Source organism: Eschrichtius robustus, chromosome 10, assembly GCF_028021215.1.
Source record: "Eschrichtius robustus isolate mEscRob2 chromosome 10, mEscRob2.pri, whole genome shotgun sequence".
Lineage (NCBI taxonomy): Eukaryota > Metazoa > Chordata > Mammalia > Artiodactyla > Eschrichtiidae > Eschrichtius > Eschrichtius robustus.
The window spans coordinates 114,497,500-114,514,515 of NC_090833.1; the positions used below are offsets into that span (position 1 = coordinate 114,497,500).

Below are 17,016 nucleotides of genomic sequence, written 5' to 3' on the forward strand. Positions count from 1 at the left end.
AATGAATTTCTAAATAGAAAAGTGTACAGTTGAATTTTATAATATTTTCTTAGTTCCTGTTACTTATTAGTATTTAATATTGTATTTTGATTTTAAAATGCAATTATCCTTGAAATCAACTTGAAATCTGAAAAATACATCTAAACAATTCCAAGATTCACTTAGAGTGACCGGCGCTCAATAAATCTGAGACATAAAAATGGCTTGTCTTACAGTCTAGTGGCCTGATGGAAAACCAGCACAAAGGCATTTTTGTTGACTGTCATCTCTGAATCTTTACATGCACTTTAGTGTTAGTATTTTATCATTTAAGATAGAAATGCACTACCATTCTTCATCTATTTTACAACCTTTTCACACCAACGATACCTTCCAGCTTTGAATAGTTGTAAAACTTGTGCTAACTGATTTGTCTGGTTATGGAAACTTTCCTTAATGGTATACTTGGAGACTATTTGAGTAAAATAGAACCTGGAATTCAAGACTCATCATTACCACTTGTGAAATGACTTAAAATATTCTCAGTATTTTAAAGATTTATAAACACATTTAACTATGTGAAGAGTCTAAGATTTTGATGGTAATATGGACCTTTAAAGAAATTGTGTGTGCGTATGTATACACATACATATGATTTCTGAATTTGGCATGAAAATTATTAAATGATTTCAAAGCAAATTAGATCTACAAAATACTGGAAGGCACATTTGTATAACAAAGAAGGAAAATTGGCAAGGGAGGAGTAACCACAGTAACCTGAAATTCAACATAAAATGCTACAAAATGAGTTCATGAGAAGGCATAGTAAATGTCTACAAACTTGTGAAAATGCCAACATTTATAAAAGAAATGTTATCACAAATGTCACATAAAATAATGCAGAGGTAATACTATCGAATTCCCCTCCCAAATTTCCCCTTGCAGATTTATAAATCCGATATCAATTAAATGCTAAATAATAAGAATAGAAAAATGTATGTCAAAATAATATGGATAAGACACAGGAGATTTTGAAATTAAGCTATTTATGCATTTATATTACTCACTAAAGCTCCAACCCCAATTCTGAGACACATGACAATTATTCTGAAACCTTGATTTGCATAAAAATTACACATAGATGTTGTTGAAGTGAAGATTCTGATATATCTGGATGGAGCCTGACAGTCTGCACGACTGATAAGCCTCAATGTCATGCTGGTGTTGTTGATCACTGGACCACACTTTGAGAAGCGAGGATCTGTGCTCTCTGAGGAGGAGTAAACTGGATTCCTTTAAAGTGGCTGATTTTGCTAGATGGGAAGGATACTTTTAAGTTTCTGATTTTCCCTCTAACTAGAACATGGAGAATAATAGGTCTTTGTGAAACTCTACCACTCACCTCCCTGCTTTTCCTGTCCAGGAAGTTTGAAACAAGCAGGGGCGAGAGTGAGTTAGTGTGCATGTGTGTGCATAAGTGCACACACATCCGGGGCACAACAGTGCCCTCACACCTGCATTAAGGGAAGTGTATCGGCAGCTCTCCTGTGAGTTTCCCTTGGTTTAAACTTGAATTCCTCTAAGCACACAAACTTTAGAGAACTGTCAGGTTCAAATCTGCCCTGTCTCTGAGGCTAAGCCCCAGCTTAGTTCACACGTTTCAACATTTTCCGTGTGGATGCCGTGAAGGTTGCCTGGAATTTGGAGATAAGCCCAGGATTAGTCCTGCTTTCAAGTCATCATGAAATCTTGTTAGAAGCCTCAAGTTAAGTTGTTAAGTGTATTTCTGAGAGCTTACTGGAAAAAAAAATATATTCACTAACTTTGGTAAGCGTCAGATAGCAAAAACATGGTGTTGGTTTTGAAATTTTACCTGTAGGCCTGCACCTTCCTGCTTTTATAGACAGTAGGCTTATGTTCTGAGGCTAAAACAACACTCTGTTTACCAAGCTCATTTCAGGAGCTTCTAAACTGAGAAGTGCTGGGATGTTCATTTTTTAAAAGCATTTTGATAACTGGGTCAACTGGGTAAATTCAAGCTGATTTTTAGAAAGCACTTTGCAGTGATTTTATAATTCAAAAATACTTTAGTATTTTTTTCTCTATTGCTATGAAACCAATTCTACAGAATTCACCAATCACAGAATGATTACATTTTTTGGAACTATGAATTCCAAGCGATATTACACTTGTGCTATTAACATGGCTGACATGTTGGCTTTCCTTCTTTTTTTTTTTTTTTTTTTTTTCATGTGTAGCTATTCTACTGACCTGGAAGACATAAAATATAAAGCAGTAATGTTTGATTAAGTCTTGCCAAAATTTTATTGCCTTTAGCCAAAGGACATTAGAGAATATTCAGAAGAGCTATAGTGCAAAGGTGTTAAAATGCATACTGAACAGACTTGGAAGTAGAGTATATTTCTGAAAATAAATATGAAGTGTAACATTTCAGAAATAATTTCCTGAAGGAGGCCAAAAAATCTTCTATATTTTCTTGTACTTGAAAATTTGTCTAGCCTACTTAACTTGATTTTTAAAGAATTGGTGGAAAAGACTCTGATTTCTGGGTTGTCCAAAAGGAAAAAAAAAAGCATAAAGTATAATAGCTTTTAACAGCATGGCTATGCATCATATCTGACTAAAAAGCAGAGAAAACTTCTTTGTCTTAGATGCCCTGTAAACAAGAGATGCCTGGAAATATCTTCCTTCTCTTACAATAGTAAGAACAATCCTGAAAGGAATTTTTGATAAACATTAAGGTCACTGACATAATTTAGGGAGGTGACATGCTCTATTTACCCTCCTTTCATTGAAACTCTAAAATTTCATTTTTCTTCAGTACCTGTATAAACTACCTGCTTATTAGTAAAATTGGAGTTTTTTTTAAAAAAAATGTTAATGCAGTCCTAATTTTTCCAACATGTTATAAATGACCACAATTTGTCTTCATATGCCTTCTATGAAGGCATGACTTCTAAATAACTTCTGTTGCAACCGGGGTTGTGGGGGCGAGGTGGTAGGTGATAGGTAGATGGGTAGATGATGGATGGATGGATGGACAGATAGAGGATTGACTCATTCAATTTTGTGAATAAGATTTCATTAAATTGAGAGGATCTCCTCACAAAAGTATGTAGAATATTGATGTTGTGCTTCCGGACAGGATTTGGGGAGGAGTGGTCAGAAGTTGAGAGCAGTTGCTCTCCTGTGGAGCACAGTTCCTTCAGCCATCAAAGGAGGTCTTCATCACAACCTCCCAGGAGGAGGTATTTAGATAACTAATGAGTTACTTATCCCCATTTTGATAAGGAATTTGAGACACTGCGAGGTTAATTTACCCGAAGTCATACAGTTCATAGTTGGTACCAGGATTCTCACCTGTGTTTACCATGTTGATTTTCTAGATTTCTCACAATTCAGAAAACAGGAGTGATGCTTTTAGGTTCACCTAAACCCTAATATTTTATCAGAAGAGATTCTGTAATCTAAAACAAAAATTTGAAAGTAGGGCTTCTCTTAGTCCATGCACCTTTAGAATTATGGTATATTCTAAAAGATTTGTAGAAGTATTTTTATCACGTGTCTTTCAACGTTTAGTCTTACACTATTGTCAGGCTAGTAAAATGAAAAGCAATATTCAAAAAGCTTTCCCGTTTGAAAGTTTAATGATCATAAAATACTACTTTCAACTTGATAGTTCACAGGAAAAGAGTAACTATAGGAAAGATTTACGAAAGCATTAAAATAATGATTATCCTTAAAAATGTCCCTCAGGAAAGTCAAAATCACCATTACTCTCCCAACCAATCCTTTTCGTGTTGCTTCATGTCACTAACAGCAAGGAAATGGACCATCCAGAACACGCTTCCTTCCTGGGTAACATTCTAAGCAGAAGGGACAGTCTAGCAAAGTCGCTACTATACAGAGATGACAATGATTTAAACTCAAGACAAAAGTATATGCCACTATTTTCTCCCTCTTTAAAGACTTTCAGTTGAAAAATACCTTTGAGAAATATCCAGCAAAAAACTCTACAAACCACAATTTACTGCTACCAAGTGTTTCCTACTTTATAACCCCCAGGTCAAAATTCTGCTGTAGGAAATAGTTTACCAAGACAAAGTTAATTATGTAGAAAATTGTCCACAGATACACTGTCTTATTTCTCTTGGTACCAGTCAACCAAAAAATGCCATTTATTTGGTGATGTGTGGCCCCAGATCTTTATTCCCTTTTTCATTCTTTTATTTAAAAGCAAAGTTTTAGCTTTAACACATGAAATGCCTATTTTTAGCCTGAGGTGGTAATGACTGCTTTGAAATAAGTAGCCTCAATTAGAATAAAAATCAATGTGTTATTTAAATTAATTTTAAGCAATACATTTAATTTAGGTACTTATTAGATACTGATTTAGATACTTATTGAACACACAACTATATAAGCAATGCAAGGCAAAAACTACTTTGAAATCAACCTAAATTACCAAGTTTGTAGTTTATTATTTTAATAGAACAATAGACAACCTTTTTTTTGGCCTATGAAGTTCAACACACATGAATTATCGGCAAACCCTGAATCAGTTTTTGAAGTGAATCATTGCAGACAAAAATGCTAAAGGAACCTCAAAGCTAAACACACCAGTCAGTTTTACTTCTACAGAATTTTTAAGTACTACGAAGAAAATGTTTCTGTTGCAAATGAAATTTCCAAAGCTTCAATTAATCCACAGGATCTCAAGATGCATGATCTTCAAGGCATAAGAATAACACGCAAACTCGTTTCCTGCCACTCTTTCTTACACACATACAGTACAGTTAAACAGAGCTCCTTCATGCAATGAAACAGAAGGTAGATGAATATCTTTAGAAAAGGTTTCCACCTCTCCGCTCACACCAGCCAAGAAGAATTTTACTTTCCCCTATTTAGAGTGAATATGATTTATCAAGTCCTAATCTCAAGAAACTTTCTATAATCTTATTCCCGATTTATAAACCAAATTGTGTTCATCAGAATAGTAAAAAAAAAAAAAAAAAGAGTAGAACTGTGTCAAATTTTCTCATACACCACATTCCAGGCCTTTCTGCTGTTGTTATTGTTCAGATACGATAAAACAGCTAAAATTGCCAAGTAAAACTATTTATTTGTGTTACTTATAATTTCCAGTATTTATGAAGAAACACAAGCACAGACTGGAGAATGTATCACACTGGTAAATAACAGAGCAGATCCTTTTCAGAAAGGGGAACAGATTTTCTGGTTCTACTGGAATATTTCACCATTCATATGTACTTACCATAACATATTTTACAATGTTTGTCCTGAAGCTGAAGGTAGAATTTAAGGCATTCTGCCAATACCTGTCTAATTTACAACAGAAATGTAATACAAGTTTCTTATAGGTCCCCAAATGATGCCAATAACTTTTCGTTCAATTCCTTTCGCATTTGGTCAACATTTTATGAAATCACAGCATCACAACATAGAAAAAACTTTATCATCTCCTTTGAGATAGAATTAGAAAGAAACCATCACGATGATCGTCTGCCTTATTTTAAAAGCCCGTAATGATTATGTAGGTGATAAGAGAATCACATAAAATATTATTAACAATATCTTACCTCTATCACTGAAGTCATCGACCAGGATGATTTCTGCAATCAGACTTTCTGGGGTTCGGTTGATGATGCTGTGGATGGTCCGGAGGAGTGAAGTCCAGCCTTCGTTATGGAATGGGATAATGATGCTGGTGTTTGGTAGCCTTTCCAGGTACATCTTGTGCTTACAGCTGGAGATGACAGAGGAAGGAAAGGCTATGTCAGACACAAGACTGGAATATGTCTTATACTGCCATTGACTCATTGTGTTATCAGACAACTGTGAAAATTAGACTTTGCCTAGAACTTTCCCAACCAAAGCTTCTACATCATCATAGTTAGTCTACCCATTCCTGGAATTCATTAATGATCTCCTTTCACACTCACTCTTAATGACATAATTATTTATCCTCTCTTATACCAGTGGCTCGAAAACAAGGTAAGAAGTACGCTGAAATGTTGTGCTCTTGGTAATATGTTCTCTAATAGTAATAAGGATAAATTATATGTATTAACATCATTTCCACTGAGCACACAGCTAACGTTAAACTTTCCGGGAAAGTTTGGAAATTTAACTTCTGTAATATTTATGCCCAATTAATCAGTTTTGGTTGTGGTCTGTTTCCACAGCTGGGTAGTATTTAAGGCTCTAGGGGAGAAAAGAGTCTTAAAGTGAAATAAATGAAAATTTAATCTTAAATAATCACACACTGATGCAACTGCATGGTAAGATTACATTAAGATCCAAATCATGACACTATCACATTCCTAATGAAAACTATACAGAGAAATCTCATGTTGCTTTCACTGTAAAACAATCTGAGATGCCAAATAGGAAGTAGGTTTTAAATTTTGGCATAGTTAAAAGCAATTTAGTATACGTCATGGCTATTCTTTCAATATTCGTGATTTAAGTCATTTATAAGCCACATCAGGGCAGAAAGCTGGTCTCAAATCTGATTTAATTCTTAGCTCAGCACTGGTCATAGTTGCCCAAGCTTTATTAAAGATAATGAATTAATTTAAGTTTGTGAAATCTTTAAGTTATTTCAAAACTAAAATAGGATAAAATTTCAATCAATTACCAAATTTAGTGATTTTTCTGACATGGATAACATGAAAACAAACAGACAAACAAACAAACAAAAAGAGAGTGGAAATCTGGAAAGAAACGCGGTTTCTGTTTAAATACAGGAACAGCTATTATTTCATCTTTTGCCAAGACACTGGCTACTGTTTAGTCCAGATATTATAGTGTGAATTTGAAGTATACATAGATTCTACCAAGATGTATAGAAATGTACCAGCATTTTCAAAACATTACTTAAAATATGGTTTTTTAGTCAGTTATCTCAACACTTCATTTTACTATGATCTCAATAGGATATCTTAAATATCACTGTGGATATAAAACAAAGAGATCTTGCCTTGCGGCTTCAGATAATAGAATATAACGTAATTAAAGCAAAAATATTTAACTATCCTGGAAGATAAAATAAAATGAAATAATTTAGACAAATAATTTAAATATAAAATATAGGCATTTCTTTTTTATCTTGTCCTTTTATTATCAATTATTTAATCTAAATTTTAAAATTTGTAACAATATTTATCAAACAAGAGATTTAGAGGTTTTCAAGTACAATGAAAAGCATTGGAAAAGACCATCAAAAGGATACCATGAAATGGGCATGAAAATACTAGAAAAAAAAATGAAGTTCCTTGTAGGATAACATAAAATAATTTTAAAAAGCAATATATGAAACAGATCTGTCAGTGATTTCCAAGAGAGTGTAGTGAGATGGATGCTTTCACATCTAATGCACAAATCTGGAAAAGAGTGCTAAATTAATTCAGCACATCTCATCATAATTACGTAGAGCCATCCATCCTTCTCAACAAAGGCAAGAGCCCAAGACAAATGTGCTTTCCTGTATCAATACTCAGGATAATACAAAACACCATACCTAACAGTGTTCTGGGAATGTAACTGATATCCCCAAGAAGGCAAATTATTTTTTAAACATTAAGAGGAGACACTGTACATATCGCTTGCTTATTAATTAAATAAGAATTGCATTCAGAGTAATACACGATAAGCAATCAATAGGCTTAGGGCTTTAAAGAGATGTTCAACAGCTATCTACAATCCATTCAGAAAAAAAGGCAGACAGAAGAGAATGCAAGACTAATCATGTGCAAAAAGGGCTTTTCCTCATAAAAATGTTTTCAGTAATTTCTGTATAAGCTCAAATTATTACCACACAGGGGAGGTGAAAATATCCTTCTATTCATTCATGCTCTCAAGTCCCAATGATTTGCTGAGGGTTTTCTCTAAGCCAGGTGGCAAAGTGGGATAAAAGAATGAAAAAAACCTACTCTCCAACTTTAAGATGTTTACAGTACAATAGGAGATACAGAAGGGTAAAGAGACAGTTAAAATTTTAAAGGGGAATCAATATGTAGAAGTGTAACAGGGTGCCATACAAGCATTTGAGAGAGGCCCCTGAACCAATTCGCAAAGTGCTGTAGAAATGCAAGTGAGAGTTAAAAGTGGCCTGCAAAAGACGAGATATATTTAGGAAAAGAACTGATATGACTTAGTAACTGTCTGGGAGAAACAGTTAAGGAGGACTCCCATGTTTTGGACATGGGCAATTGATCTATGAACTACAGACTTACATCAGAGCACAGTGTGTAAGGGGCATTTGAGGGTTGCAAGGCTTGAGGGTAAACATGAGTTCAATTTTGACCACATTAAGTTTGAGGTGTCAAAATGATACCTAGTTGAACATGAAACCAGCTCTTTTGCTCCTTTCCTGTTGGCCCATTTCTGTTCCCCTCTAACCTTGAGAGAATCTAATTATAGGAATGAGATCACTAAGCAATTGAAACCAACTCCTGACTTAACACTCTCCTGAACGCACACCATGCCTTGTCTAACCTGGTGATTCTTTTCCTAGATAAAAAGAAGAATGGGGAATGAAGTAGTTAAAGAATCATGGGCTTCTGCCTCTAACAATCCCCTTAGCAATCTTGCTGGCAGATCATGCAGGCAAGATGACATGTGAAGAGAGAGTCAGCCAGTCTGCATGCAATGGAGAATGATGCAGAACCCAACCTCCTGCCTTGACGATTCCCTGAGATGCTTCCCCCTTTTCTCCTGTAAAAACTGTCATGGCTGAGCAGAATCTTCAGAACTGGTCTCTGGACACAAGTCCACCTTCTCCCCAGATTGCCAGCTTTTCTGATTAAAGCACCTTTCCTCTCTACTGACGCTTGCCTCTCGAATGATTGGCTTTTGAGCAGCGAGCAGCTGAATCTGAGTTCGGTAACAGAGCAATCGTATATATGATATACACAACTATCTGTCTATGTGTGTACCTATGTGTGTACCTATGTGTGTATATCTATCTATCTATCTATCTATCTATCTATCTATCTATCTATCTATCTACCATCTATCTATCTTTCTATCTATCTATCCATCTATGTGTACATGTGTGTAGCTCAGAAAAAGATCTGGTTTACGGGAGGAACAGTGACAGGCTCCAGCACTGATGCCAGGGCACTGCCACTATCTCCATAGCATCACCATCCCAACACTTGCCAAGAGGATCCTCTGGTAAGTGCCAGCAGGTAGCCAACTGAATGTGCTCTCTCGTCTCTGAAAAAGGGCAGATCAAAAGTTCTGGGGCAAATGAATGCCCCTAGCTTCAAGATGGCGGAGGAGTGAGACATGGAGATCACCCTCCAACCAACAAATACATCAGAAATACATCTACATGTGGAACCACTCCTACAGAACACCTACTGAACGCTGGCAGAAGACCTCAGACCTCCCAAAAGGCAAGAAACTCCCCCCGTACTTGGGTAGAGCAAAAGAAAAAAGAAAAAATAGGGACTGACCTGCACCAGAGGGAGGGAGCTGTGAAGGAGGAAAGGTGTCCACACACTAGGAAGCCCCTTCGCGGGCGGAGACTGCGGGTGGTGGAGGGGGGAAGCTTCGGAGCCACGGAGGAGAGCGCAGCCACAGGGGTGCGGAGGGCAAAGCGGAGAGATTCCCGCACGGAGGAGCGGCACCGAGCAGCACTCACCAGCCCGAGAGGCTTGTCTGCTCCCCCGCCGGGGTGGGCGGGGCTGGGAGCTGAGGCTCGGGCTTCGGTCGGATCGGATCGCAGGGAGAGGACTGGGGTTGGCGGCGTGAACACAGCCTGAGGGGGGCTAGTGCGCCACAACTAGCCGGGAGGGAGTCCGGGAAAATGTCTGGAGCTGCCGAAGAGACAGGAGACTTTTTCTTGCCTCTTTGTTTCGCGGTGCGTGAGGAGAGGGGATTCAGAGCACCGCCTAAATGAGTTCCAGAGACGGGCGCGAGCCGCGGTTATCAGCGCGGACCCCAGAGGCGGGCAGGAGACGCTAAGGCTGCTGCTGCCGCCACCAAGAAGCCTGTGTGTGAGCACAGGTCACTCTCCACACCGCGCCTCCCGGGAGCCTGTGCAGCCCGCCACTGCCAGGCTCCCGTGATCCGGGGACAACTTCCCCGGGAGAACGCACGGCGCGCCTCAGGCTGCTGCAACATCACGATGCCTCTGCTGTGCAGGCTCGCCCCGCCTCCTCCGTACCCCTCCCTCCCCCCGGCCTGAGTGAGCCAGAGCCCGCAAATCAGCTGCTCCTTTAACCCCGTCCTGCCTGAGCAAAGAACAGACACGCTTAGGTGACCTACATGCAGAGGCAGTGCCAAAGCCCAAAGCTGAACCCCGGGAGCTGTGCGAACAAAGAAGAGAAAGGGAAATCTCTCCCAGCAGCCTCAGGAGCAGCAGAGTAAATCCCCACAATCAACTTGATGTACCTGCATCTGTGGAATACCTGAATAGACAACGAATCATCCCAAAATTGAGGCAGTGGACTTTGTGTGATTCTGTCTGTATAGCTTTGCTCTTACCATCTGTCCGAAGGTTCTGCCTGTCCACTTTTTTTTTAGTATTGATTTTTAGCGATTGTTATCAATGGTGGATCCGTTTTGTCGGTTTGGTAGCTCTCTTCGTTCTCTCTTTTTTTAATTGCGTTTTAATTTTTTCTTTATTTTTAATTTTTTAGTATTTTAATAACTTTATTTTACTTTATTGTTTTCTTTCTTTCTTTCTTTCTTTTTTTCTCCCTTTTCTTCTGAGCTGTGAGGCTGAAAGGGTCTTGGTGCTCCGGCCGGGTGTCAGGCCTGTGCCTCTGAGGTGGGAGAGCTGACTTCAGGACACTGGTCCAACAGAGACCTCCTGGCTCCATGTAATATCAAACAGTGAAAGCTCCCCCAGAGATCTCCATTTCAACGCTAAGACCCAGCTCCACTCAACAACCAGCAAGCTCCAGTGCTGGACACCCTATGCCAAACAACTAGCAAGACAGGAACACAACCCCACCCATTAGCAGAGAGCACGCCTAAAATCTTACTAAGGTCACAGACACCCCAAAACACACCACCGGATGCGCTCCTGCCCACCAGAAAGACAAGATCCAGCCTCATCCACCAGAACACAGGAACCAGTCCCCTCCACCAGGAAGCCAACACAACCCACTGAACAAACCTTACTAACTGGGGCAGACACCAAAAACAAAAGGAACTACGAACCTGCAGCCTGTGAAAAGGAGACCCCAAACACAGTAAGTTAAGCAAAATGAGAAGACAGAGAAACACACAGCAGATGAAGGAGCAAGGCAAAAACCCACCAGACCAAACTAATGAAGAGGAAATAGGCAGTCCACCTGAAAAAGAATTCAGAATAATGATAGTAAAGATGATCCAAAATCTTGGAAATAGAATGGAGAAAATACAAGAAACGTTTAACAAGGACCTAGAAGAACTAAACAGCAAACAAACAATGATGAACAACACAATAAATGAAATTAAAGATTCTCTAGAAGAAATTAGTGGCAGAATAACTGAGGCAGAAGAACGGATGAGTGACCTGGAAGGTAAAATAGTGGAAATAACTACCACAGACCAGAATAAAGAAAAAAGAATGAAAAGAATTGAGGACAGTCTCGGAGACCTCTGTGACAACATTAAACGCACCAACATTCGAATTATAGGGGTTGCAGAAGAAGAAGAGAAAAAGAAAGACTGAGAAAATATTTGAAGAGATTATAGTTGAAAACTTCCCTAATATGGGAAAGGAAATAGTCAATCAACTCCAGAAACCACACAGAGTCCCATACAGGATAAATCCAAGTAGAAACACGCCAAGACACATATTAATCAAACTATCAAAAATTAAATATAAAGAAAAAATATTAAAAGCAGCAAGGGGAAAAAACAAGTAATATACAAGGGAAACCCCATAAGGTTAACAGCTGATCTTTCAACAGAAACTCTGCAAGCCAGAAGGAAGTGGCAGGACATATTTAAAGTGATGAAAGGGAAAAACCTACAACCAAGATTACTCTACCCAGCAAGGATCTCATTCAGATTTGATGGAGAAATTAAAATCTTTACAGACAAGCAAAAGGTAAGACAATTCAGCACCACCAAACCAGCTTTACAACAAATCCTAAAGGAACTTCTCTAGGCAGGAAACACAAGAGAAGGAAAAGACCTACAATAACAAACCCAAAACAATTAAGAAAATGGTAATAGGAACATACAAATCGATAATTACCTTAAATGTAAATGGATTAAATGCTCCAACCGAAAGACACAGACTGGCTGAATGGATACAAAAACAAGACCCGTATATATGCTGTCTACAAGAGACCAACTTCAGACCTAAGGACACATACAGACTGAAAGTGAGGGGATGGAAAAATATATTCCATGCAAATGGAAATATAAAGAAACCTGGAGTAGCAATTCTCATATCAGACAAAATAGACTTTAAAATAAAGACGATTACAACAGACAAAGAAGGACACTACATAATGATCAAGGGACCAATCCAAGAAGAAGATATAACAATTGCAAATATTTATCCACCCAACACAGGAGCACCTCAATACATAAGGCAAATGCTAATGGCCATAAAAGAGGAAATCGACAGGAACACAATCACAGTAAGGGACTTTAACACCCCACTTTCACCAATGGACAGATCATCCAAAATGAAAATAAATAAGGAAACACAAGCCTTAAATGACACATTAAACAAGATGGCCTTAATTGATATTTATAGGACATTCCATCCAAAAAAAACAGAATACACTTTCTTCTCAAGTGCTCGTGGAACATTCTCCAGGATAGATGATATCCTGGGTCACAAATCAAGCTTTGGTAAATTTAAGAAAATTGAAATTGTATCAAGTATCTTTACTGACCACAACACTATGAGACTAGATATCAATTACAGGAAAAAATCTGTAAAAAATACAAACACATGGAGGCTAAATAATACACTACTAAATAACCAAGAGACCAGTGAAGAAATCAAGAGGAATACAAAAAATAACTAGAAACAAATGACAATGAAAACACGACGACCTAAAACCTATGGGATGCAGCAAAAGCAGTTCTATTAGGGAAGTTTATAGCAAGACAATCCTACCTCAAGAAACAAGACACTCCTCAAATAAACAACCTAACCTTATACCTAAAGCAATTATAGAAAGAAGAAGAAAAAACCCCAAAGTTAGCAGAAGGAAAGAAATCATAAAGATCAGATCAGAAATAAATGAAAAAGAAATGAAGGAAATATAGCAAAGATCAATAAAACTTAAAGCTGGTTCTTTGAGAAGATACACAAAATTGATAAACCATTAGCCAGACTATTCAAGAAAAAAAGGGAGAAGACTCAAATCAATAGAATTAGAAATGAAAAAGGAGAAGTAACAACTGACACTGCAGAAATACAAAGGATCATGAGAGATTACTACAAGCAACTATATGCCAATAAAATGGACAACATGGAAGAAATGGAAAAATTCTTATAAAAGCACAACCTTCTGAGACTGAACCAGGAAGAAATAGAAAATATAAACAGACCAATCACAAGCACTGATACTGAGACTATGATTTAAAATCTTCCAACAAACAAAAGCCCAGGACCAGATGGCTTCACAGGCGAATTCTATCAAACATTTAGAGAAGAGCTAACACCTATCCTTCTCAAACTCTGCCAAAATATAGCAGAGGGAGGAACACTCCCAAACTCATTCTACGAGGCCACCATCACCCTGATACCAAAACCAGACAAAGATGTCACAAAGAAAGAAAACTACAGGCCAATATCACTGATGAACTTAGATGCAAAGATCCTCAACAAAATACTAGGAAACAGAATCCAGCAGCACATTAAAAGGACCATACACCATGATCAAGTGGGGTTTATCCCAGGAATGCAAGGATTCTTCAATATACGCAAATCAATCAATGCAATACACCATATTAACAAACTGAAGGAGAAAAACCATATGATCATCTCAATAGATGCAGAAAAAGCTTTCGACAAAATTCAACACTCATTTATGATAAAAACCCTCCAGAAAGCAGGCATAGAGGGAACTTACCTCAACATAATAAAGGCCATATATTAAAAACCCACAGGCAACATCATTCTCAATAGTTAAAAACTGAAACCATTTCCTCTAAGATCAGGAACAACACAAGGCTGTCCACTTTCAACAGTATTATTCAACATAGCTTTGGAAGTTTTGGCCACAGCAATCAAAGAAGAAAAAGAAATAAAAAGAATCCAAATCGGAAAAGAAGAAGTAAAGCTGTCGCTGTTTGCAGATGACATGGTACCACAGAGAGAATCCTAAAGATGGTACCAGAAAACTATTAGAGCTAATCAATGAATTTGGTAAAGTAGCAGGATACAAAATTAATGCACAGAAATCTCTTGCATTCCTATACACTAATGATAAAAAATCTGACAGAGAAATTAAGGAAACACTCCCATTTACCATTGCAACAAAAGGAATAAAATACATAGGAATAAACCTACCTAAGGAGACAAAAGACCTGTATGCAGAAAACTATCAGACACTGATGAAAGAAATTAAAGATGATGCAAACAGATGGAGAGACATACCATGTTCCTGGATTGGAAGAATCAACATTGTGAAAATGACTATACTAACCAAAGCAATCTACAGATTCAATGCAATCCCTATCAAACTACCAATGGCGTTTTTCACAGAACTAGAACAAAAAATTTCACAATTTATATGGAAACACAAAAGACCCCGAATAGCCAAAGCGACCTTGAGAAAGAAAAACGGAGCTGGAGGAATCAGGCTCCTGGACTTCAGACTATACAACAAAGCTACAGTAATCAAGACAGTATGGTACTGGCACAAAAACAGAAATATAGATCAATGGAACAGGATAGAAAGCCCAGAGGTAAACCCACGCACATATGGTCACCTTATTTTTGATAAAGGAGGCAGGGATATACAATGGAGAAAAGACAGCCTCTTCAATAAGTGGTGCTGGGAAAACTGGACAGCGTGTATAAGAATGAAATTAGAACACTCCCTAACACTATACACAGAAGTAAACTGAAAATGGATTAAAGACTTAAATGTAAGGCCAGACACTACCAAACTCTAAGAGGAAAGCATAGGTAGAACACTCTATGACATACATCACAGCAAGATCCTTTTTGACCCACCTCCTAGACAAATGGAAATAAAAACAAACATAAACAAATGAGACTTAATGAAACTTAAAAGCTTTTGCACAGCAAAGGAAACCATAAACAAGACGAAAAGACAACCTCAGAATGGGAGAGTATATTTGCAAACGAAGCAACTGACAAAGGATTTATCTCCAAAAGTTACAAGCAGCTCATGCAGCTCAATATCAAAAAAACAAACAACCCAATCCAAAAATGGGCAGAAGCCCTAAATAGACATTTCTCCAAAGAAGATATACAGATTGCCAACAAACAGATGAAAGGATACTCAACATCACTAATCATTAGAGAAGTGCAAATCAAAACTACAGTGAGGTATCACCTCACACTGGTCAGAACGGCCATCATCAAAAAATCTACAAACAAGAGAACAAACGTGTGGACACCAAGGGGGGGAAAGCAGCGGAGGGTGGTGGTGGTGCTGTGATGAACTGGGAGATTGGGACTGACATATATACACTAACATGTATAAAATGGGTAACTAATAAGAACCTGCTGTATAAAAAAATAAATAAAATTTAAAAAATAATTTAAAAAAAAAGAAAAAAATTCTATGGTGAACTTTAGGTTGAATTAGTTCTTCTTTTATCTATAAACTGAATTAACCAGAGACTCATCCAAAGCTTAAAGTACCTGTAAACATAATCGCTCTGTAGAAGAAAGTGAGAAAAGCAAAAAAAAAAAAAAAAAAAAAAAAAAAAAAAATCTGCAAACAATAAATGCTAGAGATGGTGTGGAGAAAAGGGAACACTCTTGCACTGTTTGTGGGAATGTTAAGTGATACAGCCACTGTGAAGAGCAGTATGGAGGTTCCTTAAAAAACTAAAAATAGAACTACCATACGACCCAGCAATCCCACTACTGGGCATATACCCTGAGAAAACCATAATTCAAAAAGTGTCATGTACCACAATGTTCGTTGCAGCTCTATTTACAATAGCCAGGACATGGAAGCAACCTAAGTGTCCATCAACAGATGAATGGATAAAGAAGATGTGGCACATATATACAATGGAATATTACTCAGCCATAAAATGAAACGAAATTGAGTCATTTGTAGTGAGGTGGATGGACCTAGAGTCTGTCATACAGAGTGAAGTAAGTCAGAAAGAGAAAAACAAATACCGTATGCTAACACATATATATGGAATCTAAAAAAAGAGAAAAAAATGGTCTTGAAGAACCTAGGGGCAGGACAGGCATAAAGATGCAGATGTAGAAAATGGACTTGAGGACATGGGGAGGGGGAAGGGTAAGCTGGGACGAAGTGAGAGGGTGGCATGGACATATATACACTACCAAGCGTAAAATAGCTAGTGGGAAGCAGCCGCATAGCACAGGGAGATCAGCTCGGTGCTTTGTGACCATCTAGAGGGGTGGGATAGGGAGAGTGGGAGGGAGACGCAAGAGGGGGAAGATATGGGGATATATGTATATGTATAGCTGATTCACTTTGTTATACAGCGGAAACTAACACACCATTGTAAAGCAATTATACTCCAATAAAGATGTTAAGGAAAAAAAAAAAAAAATCAATGCCCCTAGAGCAAGTATCAAGCAATGACGTTGGGGAATAAGCAGTCCTATGGTGAGACATATCTGAGGTGTTTTCTGTAATATCTCCCAGGGTTTTCCAGTGAGATGGAGCCTCAGTTGCCCACAGGGATAAGCATCAGGCCAGGCACCTTTTACTCGCTGCTTTCCCTTCCCCGTCTTACTTCTTCACCCTACTTCCCCAGGTTCACTCTGTGATTACCTCTTTAAAACTATTGCAGACACATCTGTCTCAGAGTCTGCTTTAAGGGAACCCAATCTTA

The 17,016-nt window shown here is 38.0% G+C and overlaps 1 protein-coding gene across 1 annotated transcript in view; it reads right to left on the reverse strand.

Annotated features, from left to right (window-relative positions):
* GALNTL6 (polypeptide N-acetylgalactosaminyltransferase like 6) overlaps nt 1–17,016 on the reverse strand; it is a 1,183,510-nt gene that overhangs the window by 639,821 nt on the left and 526,673 nt on the right. The window contains exon 4 of the mRNA XM_068552792.1: nt 5,601–5,767. Within this exon, the coding sequence (XP_068408893.1) occupies nt 5,601–5,767 (167 nt within the window). The remainder of the gene's footprint in view (nt 1–5,600; nt 5,768–17,016) is intronic.